This window comes from Puma concolor, chromosome B3 (assembly GCF_028749965.1).
Source record: "Puma concolor isolate L17-30 chromosome B3, mPumCon1.1.hap2, whole genome shotgun sequence".
NCBI lineage: Eukaryota > Metazoa > Chordata > Mammalia > Carnivora > Felidae > Puma > Puma concolor.
In genome coordinates this window covers 28,666,415-28,674,609 of record NC_141672.1, presented here as the reverse complement: position 1 = coordinate 28,674,609, position 8,195 = coordinate 28,666,415, and the positions used below count along the sequence as shown (strand labels likewise).

The 8,195-nt window shown below is 45.5% G+C and overlaps 1 protein-coding gene across 4 annotated transcripts in view; it reads left to right on the top strand.

Moving 5' to 3' along the window:
- Positions 1 to 5,334: 5,334 nt before the first annotated feature.
- The window catches only part of YLPM1 (YLP motif containing 1), a 96,277-nt gene continuing 93,416 nt past the window's right edge, over positions 5,335 to 8,195 (top strand). For all 4 annotated transcript variants that reach the window (XR_015252191.1, XR_015252192.1, XM_025919671.2 and 1 more), the window contains exon 1: positions 5,335 to 6,373. Coding sequence is in view for 2 of the 4 variants with exons in the window: in XM_025919671.2 (XP_025775456.1) it covers positions 5,498 to 6,373 (876 nt within the window). In the remaining 2 variants the exon portion in view is untranslated. The remainder of the gene's footprint in view (positions 6,374 to 8,195) is intronic.

The window sequence follows — 8,195 nt, the reverse complement described above, 5'->3', positions numbered from 1 at the left end:
GGACAGAGCCCAACGCGAGGCTCAAACCCACGCACCGTGAGATCATGACCTGAGCCAGAGCCGGACGCTTAACTGACTGAGCCACCCAGGCACCTCTTTAACTTAAAAAAAAAAAAAAAGAAAAAAAGTGAAGTACATCATACAAACAAGAAAGCACGAAGGATAAACACACAGCTAAATAAGTTTTAACAAAGCAAATATCTGTGTAATTACTATTTGGCTCAAGAAATAGAACATTGTTAGCACTTCAGAAACCCTATTTGTACCCCCTTCCAGTCACTACCCTTTTCCTTCTCGCCAAAGGCAACCACTGGTGTCACTTTTAACATTACAATTTCATTTTGCCTATTTTTGAACTATATGTAAAGCCAATTATACGGTAAATATTCTCTTGAACTTCCATCTTTCAGGGTTTTCTTAGGTACATGCATTGAATTATACAAACAGGAAAGTGCATAAATCATACGTGGCACAGCTTGATGAACCTTTCACAAACTAAACATACCCATGTAACCAGCACCCAGATAAGACACCAAACGTTACCAGAAGACGTCTTCACGCCCCCCTTCAGTCACTATCTCTTCACCCCAAGGGTCTATCCCGAATTCTAACACTACATATCAATTTTGTATATTTTTGAATTTATATATGTGAACGCATACAGGACATAATCTTTTTTGCCTAGCTTCTTTTGTTCAACATTATGTTTGTGAGATTCACCTGAGTTGTCGCATGTGGTTATACTTCGTTCGTTCTCACTGTTCTGTATTCCATTGTATAAATATACCACAATTCCATTATCCATTCTCATCTAGGTGGACATTTGGGTTGCTTTCCAGTTTTCAGGCATTACAAGGAGTGCTTCTGTGAACCTGCCTTCTGTATAACATCTACATGCATTATTACGGCATTATATGCCTAGTAGTGGGATTCCTGGGTCATATACGTGTCTGTTCGGCTCTAGTAGATGCTGCCAAATAGTATTTCAGAATGGTCATCCTAGTTTACACGTGCGCCGTCAGTGTCTGAGAATTCTATCTGTTCCACTTTTTGGCTTGCAGCTGCATAACTCCAATCTCTGCCTTCAGCATCACGTGGGCATATCTGTGTCTTCACATGGCCATCTTCTCATAAGGACACTAGTCATATTGGATTGACCCGACTATAGGATGATCTCATTTTAACTAATTACATCTTCAACGACTTTATTTCCAAGTAAAGTCACATTCCCAAGCCACATTTTTGGCGGGGAGAGGGTGGTACGCAATTCAGTCCACAGCAGATGTGATGGTCGTGAGCATCTGTTGTTGATCCTAGTGGGAAAACTCGCAGCGTTTCACACTTAAGTATGATGTTTGTCATAGTGTTTAAAAATAAGTGCTCTTGGGGCACCTGGGTGGCTCAGTCCGTTCGGCGTCTGGATTTGGCTCAGGTCGTGATCGCACGGTTGGTGGGTTCGAGCCCTGCAGCTCTCTGCTGTCAGCGTGGAGCCTGCTTGCGTTCCTCTCTCTCTCTCTCTCTCTCTCTCTCTCTCTGCCTCTCGTACCACCCCCTCCCACCCCGCTCTCTCAAAAATAAACATTAGAAAAAATACTCTTGAGGCACTGCTGAGGTCCAGCCCCAGCAGGTCCAGGGGTTCCCGAAGGATGAATGGCGTCAGCGAAACTAACAAGTGGACACAGACAACAGCAATATGTTAGACTGGCCGCTTTATTGTGGCAAATGTGGCATTATATTTGTTAGCAATTTCCCTGTAGCGTGCGTCATCTATGTTTCTCAGCTCTACCTAATTCTAAAAATGTTCCTTTGTGTAATCACCCATTAAGGAACCTCATGGTTATTTCTTTGTAACGTTCCCTCCTGCCTTTTGCTTATTGATTAATTTCTTCATATTATTTTCATTATGTATCTATGTTTGCCTATAAAGCATTTGCCCTGCTATTTTCATGAAAGGTCATCTATCTCTCAACACCTCAAGTGGAACATTTACAGGGATATGACTTCTTTTTTCTTTAATGTTTTTATTTTTGAGACAGAGAGAGACAGAGCATGAACGGGGGAAGGTCAGAGAGAGAGGGAGACACAGAATCTGAAGCAGGCTGCAGGCTCTGAGCTGTCAGCACAGAGCCCGACGTGGGGCTCGAACTCACGGACTGCGAGATCATGACCTGAGCCGAAGTCAGACGCTTAACGACTGAGCCACCCAGGCACCCTGGGATATGACTTCTTAATTGTTCCTTTGAACCATTTGCAGTAGAAGGAACAAAGGTATGCACTTTGGTCTGGGGTGCCGGGAGGGAGCCAAGAGGGCCCTGGGAACCCATGCCTTATGCGTTCCCAGAGAGACAATATATACCTAGGAACTAATGAACCATTCTGTACCTTAACCCACCAGGTCCAATCATCATCTGGAATGCCTCCTGGGGGGCCACGTGGGCCTAGGGGTTGGAGTATCCATAGATACATTCCTTTGTTCCCAGAGTGGGGATTTTGAACCCATTTGTCCCCTCCTTGTCTGGAAAATGTATGGGGCTATCCTTCCTTTAGGTAGAGGAATCTTTATAGGGGGTGGCAAGGGCTAGATGTAGGGCCACATAATTTCCCTGCGGAATCTTATTTCTTTCCCCAATGATTCTTTTCCCGGGGGGCCTGTCGTGGGCAATTCCCCAACTGACAAATCCCCAGGTACTTTCACTGGTAGGGTGGCTGCCCTGACCAATGCTAAGGCCAAGTTACATAAAAGCAGGAGTACAAGAAGCTTCACTTTCAGTGGGCCGCCATGCAGTCCCAATCCATCCACTGCCCAGGCCCTGCCATCAGGCTGGTTGGATAGCTTGGCTTTCAGCAAGGCGCATGAGTGGCTCAGTCGGTTAAGCATCAGATTCTTGATTTCAGTTCAGGTCATGATCTCATGGTTTGTGAGATCAAGCCCCATGTTGGGCTCTGTGCTGACAGCTCAGAGCCTGCTTGGGATTCTCTCCCTCTCTCTCTGCCCCTTCCCCCCCTGCCCTGTGTGTGTGTGTGTGTGTGTGTGTGTGTGTGTGTGTGTGTGAGCATGTGCACTCACGCTATCTCTGTCTCTCCCAAAATAAATAAACTTTAAAAATAAGTAAATACTCAGGGTTGCCTGGGTGGCTCAGGCGGTTGGGCATCCGACTTCGGCTCAGGTCATGATCTCGTGATTTGTGGGTTCGAGCCCCACGTCAGGCTCTGTGCTGACAGCTCAGAACCTGGAGCCTGTTTTGGATTCTGTGTCTCCCCCTCTCTCTACCCCTCCCATTCTCATGCTCTGTCTGTTTCTCTATAATAAATAAACGTTAAATTTTTTTTAAAAATAAGTAAATATTCTTCATAAGATTTGGGTGTTCCCTTTTATTTCTGGTTTGCTAAGCTTTTTAAAAATCATGAATGGCGGGGCACCTGAGTGGCTCAGTCAGTTGAGCGTCCGACTTCAGCTCAGGTCATGATCTCACAGTTCGTGGGTTCAAGCACTGCATCGGGCTCTGTGCTGACAGCTTAGAGCCTGGAGCCTGCTTTGAATTCTGTGTCTCCCTCTCTCTCTGTTCCTCCCCCGTGCATGCTCTCTCTCTCTCCTTCAAAAACAGATAAAAACATTTAAAAAAAATAAAAAAAATAAAAATCATGAATGGATGTGGAATTTTATCATATTCTTTTTCTTCATCTAATGCAATGATCATCTGATATTCTCCTTTAGGCTATTACTATGGTAAATAACTTGTATTTTTATATTTTTCAAAAGAGAATTTCTTTTTTTTTTTAATTTTTTTTTCAACGTTTTTATTTATTTTTTTTGGGACAGAGAGAGACAGAGCATGAACGGGGGAGGGGCAGAGAGAGAGGGAGACACAGAATCGGAAACAGGCTCCAGGCTCCGAGCCATCAGCCCAGAGCCTGACGCGGGGCTCGAACTCACGGACCGCAAGATCGTGACCTGGCTGAAGCCGGACGCTTAACCGACTGCGCCACCCAGGCGCCCCACAAAAGAGAATTTCAATAGCATATATTAAAATTGCAAGTAAGTGGGGTTTATGAGTTGGACAATGTTTTCTTTCTTTCTTTCTTTCTTTCTTTCTTTCTTTCTTTCTTTCTTTCTTTCTTTCTTTCTTTCTTTCTTTCTTTCTTTCTTTCTTTTCTTCTTCTCTTTTTGAGAGATGAAGGGGCACAAGGGCAGGCATCTGACCTGGCCCTAATGTTCTGTTTCTTGATCTGGGTGCTAGTTACACAGTGTGATTGGTTTGTGAAAATTCACTAACCTGTACACTTATGATGTTTAATTTCATGTATATATGGTATACTTCAAAAAGGAAAAAGAGAATGAAAAGCTCTCTCCTCTGAAAGATCCTTGGGTGCCCCACTTTCTACTCACATCCACCTCCTAAGAGAGGTGAAGATCTGGGTTTGCTAACATGGAAGAAAGGTCGAATCTTTAAGTGGTGCACGACTGACACACTGACACACTTAGCGTTCTCAGAGTTAGGTTCTTCTTTTCTTTCCAGAATTCAGGGTGTATCAGCCCAGTTTTTCAGTAATTCACTCAAGCCAAAGTTGAGTATTTTGCTGACAGATTGGATTATTTTCTAGGTCACCCTCTCTAGACAATCTTTGCATCTGGTTTTTGCTATCTTTGCTTTAGCTGAGATTCCCCAACGTGAATTTTTATGTGTTGAGTTATTCTAAGGAATTCTATTTCTCACCTTTTACAATAACTGCAGATGTTACCTTTCATGTAAGTGTGCACCATATATTGGTGTAGTCTTACGTTCTGTCTTCAGAATGTTTCTATTCTTCACAGATTCGTTCCTAATTGGAATTTTTGTTAGAACTGAACTGAATCTATTCATTGAATTTGAGAGGAACTGACATCTCTACAATTTTTCCTCTTTTCATTCAGGATCATGGTAAGCCTCTCCATTATTTCAAGTCTAACTTATCCCCGTCGGATATGATCCTGTATGGTTCTGTAGTTTTCTTCATATAAATTCTACATATTTCTTATGAGAGTTATTGCTACTTGTTTCATGGCATTTTTGTTGTTGTTGAGATTGTTGCTATTGTGAATGGAACCTTTTTTTTTTTCCATTCAAAAATGAACCCGTGGAGCGATACGATCTCTACCACCCCTTTCGGCTGTGAGACTCTATGGTTCCTCGATTCTATGAGAACATTCTACTCGCGCCTACATTATCCGAACCCGAAGGAAGATGGCAACCGAGAGTCTCCAAGCAAAGGGTCGCTCTATCTCGCCTTTGTTCTCCTCTCGGTGGCTACTGCGCAGGCGTAGTCGCCCCAGTGCCGTCCCCGCCTTCCCGGTCGCGGGCCCAGCTCGGTAGCGCCGGCGCACTGGCGCGCTCCGTTTACACGCTCCGGGGCCTGTAGGCACCGCGAGTTCCGGCTGTCGCCGTCGCCGCCGCAGCTCCTGGAGGTCGGTTGCGACGAGTAACGGCGCCGGGACGAGCCCTGCGCCGCCTTCTCCGATATGTACCCGAATTGGGGCCGGTATGGCGGGAGCAGCCACTATCCGCCGCCGCCGGTCCCGCCGCCGCCACCGCCGGTGGCGCTTCCTGAGGCCTCGCCGGGGCCCGGGTATTCGAGCTCGACGACTCCCGCGGCCCCCTCCTCCTCGGGCTTCATGAGCTTCCGCGAGCAGCACCTGGCGCAGCTCCAGCAGCTGCAGCAGATGCACCAGAAGCAAATGCAGTGCGTGCTCCAGCCCCATCACCTTCCTCCGCCCCCCCTGCCGCCCCCGCCGGTGATGCCGGGGGGCGGCTACGGGGACTGGCAGCCACCGCCGCCACCGATGCCCCCGCCACCTGGGCCGGCCCTCAGCTATCAGAAGCAGCAGCAGTACAAACACCAGATGCTCCACCACCAACGAGACGGGTCTCCTGGTTTGGTTCCCATGGAGCTGGATTCCCCCCCTGAATCTCCCCCTGTACCGCCGGGGTCATATATGCCCCCGTCTCAATCTTACATGCCCCCACCTCAGCCACCACCCTCGTACTATCCCCCGGCCTCGTCTCAGCCCTACCTGCCTCCCGCTCAGCCGTCCCCTTCTCAGTCCCCACCTTCCCAATCCTACCTGGCGCCCACCCCCTCTTATTCTTCCTCTTCCTCCTCCTCGCAATCCTATTTGAGCCATTCCCAGTCCTATTTGCCCCCTTCTCAGGCATCTCCTTCCCGCCCCTCCCAGGGACATGCTAAATCCCAACTATTAGCTCCACCACCACCGTCCGCCCCTTCTGGGAATAAGACAACTGTCCAGCAAGAGCCTTTGGAGAGTGGGGCCAAGAACAAGAGTGCTGAACAGCAGCAAGCTGCCCCTGAGCCAGATCCCTCAACAATGACTCCACAGGTAAGAAAGCATCTGCCTGAACTGCATCTTTCACCTAGAGGGCCCTAAGTGAGCAGGCCTCAGTGCTTTAACCAGTGCTTAGGCTAATTCCAGCACAATGAGTAGCTAATTTACACTCCAAAGGATTCCTTGAGAGTCAGAAGTCTGACATCCCAGCTTTTCAAGTAGCTAAATGTGGATTATTAAAAGAACAGTTCTTGAAGATGTTCCTAAACACCATGGAGTAGTGAGGTGGGTTAAGAGTTACTTCTCAGATGTATTCTTTGGTTTCCTCTGACTGACCTCCTAGATTTTGTTGCTCTCGCAAAGCGCTTTGTTTTAAAATTGTATTTTAAACTCAAATTGCCATTTGAGAGGCAGCATAAAAAAGAAGCTTCCCAAAGGGCTGATACCTGAAGTGCATATGAACCTTATGGCCAGTTAGCTTCTTTAAAAAGTTATTTAGGGGGCCACCGATAGCTCTCAGCTACGTGAATTACAAGGTGTTAGCAAATGAAGAATGAAGTCATGTTCTAACAGAAGCATCCTAATTATGCTTATAGATACATATGCAATCCATAGGAAGTCTCTTCACCTTTTACCCTTTTGGGAGTATCTTGGTAATTTGAGGAATGGACCCATACATCCTTTTCTCACATCACTTAAAGTTGTAAGATATAGCCAGTTTGCTGCATTGCACTGTTACCATTCACTCCAGAGTAACTGCTGTGGAATGTGGCCAAGGTGGAAAAAAGTTAGTGATATCTCTTCCTTTATGAGAGAGCTGTTCCTCTAAACTTCTTTAAGTGATTCTTCCTACAGAGCAAAGATATCTAGGATAGCAGTAATAAATGAGTTCCTCCCTTAAGAAAAAAGACAGGACTAAAGTAAATATAGATAGATAACTTGTAGATAAGAGTAGATAACTTGTTATGATAACTTGTTATAGATAAGAGTAGATAGCTTGTTATGATTTCTTGAAATAGACACTTTTAGCAATTACTAATCCACCTTAGATTCCCTAATGAAAAAGGAGTCTTTTAATCTACAAGCTGAGATTTACATATAAAAGATTACCAAAAAATAGGGATATGGTACTCTAATTTTGTGGTGGTTTGGCATTAGAAATTAAGAACATAAGTAAGTTGTTTTAAGTAAGCAAGATGTTGTGTTTGGCACATCATCAGGAGAAAACACTTGTAATGCTGGAGTAAAATAGAAGAGATTCTGTTGGCTTATACCAAATTAGTACCATCCCACCAGGTTATTTCCCTCAGATTCCTCTATAATAGAGACAACATTTCTGTCCCCCGTTCCCAACCCATTCTGAAATTACCAGTGCTTTTGTTGTCAAACACTCTCAGAGGTAGTCCAAGCCAAAGTACGACGTCTGTATCCTCCTCTGTTTACTAGACAAACGAATTGTTTTTGGAGGGAAAGGAGGAGGAATCAGACCAGTCCTTAATACAAATACCCTGAACACTGGTTTCCTGGTTTTGCTTTTCTGCCTTTGTACCCTTGTTTGTATTGAACTTCTTTCAATGCTTTCAGTATTCATTGCCTCCGGTTTTTTGTGGAGATCCGGGGGGAAAAAAGTGGAAGATGACTTGAGAAGTGTGGGGGTCAGACCAAGAAGGACTTTGTAAGCTTGTTTAGGCTTCCTTCCCTCTGTCTAGAATTCATCCCAACTTCCTCAACCCTCTCTCCCTGCTTATATAGTTGTATTGCTTTAAAGGTACATCTCAAATGTCAGGTCTCTTTAAAGCCATCCCTGAGCTCACCCACCTGGTTGGTTCTGTTTTTCAGATTGTAAGTCCCTTGCAGACAGGGACTATCTCACTCA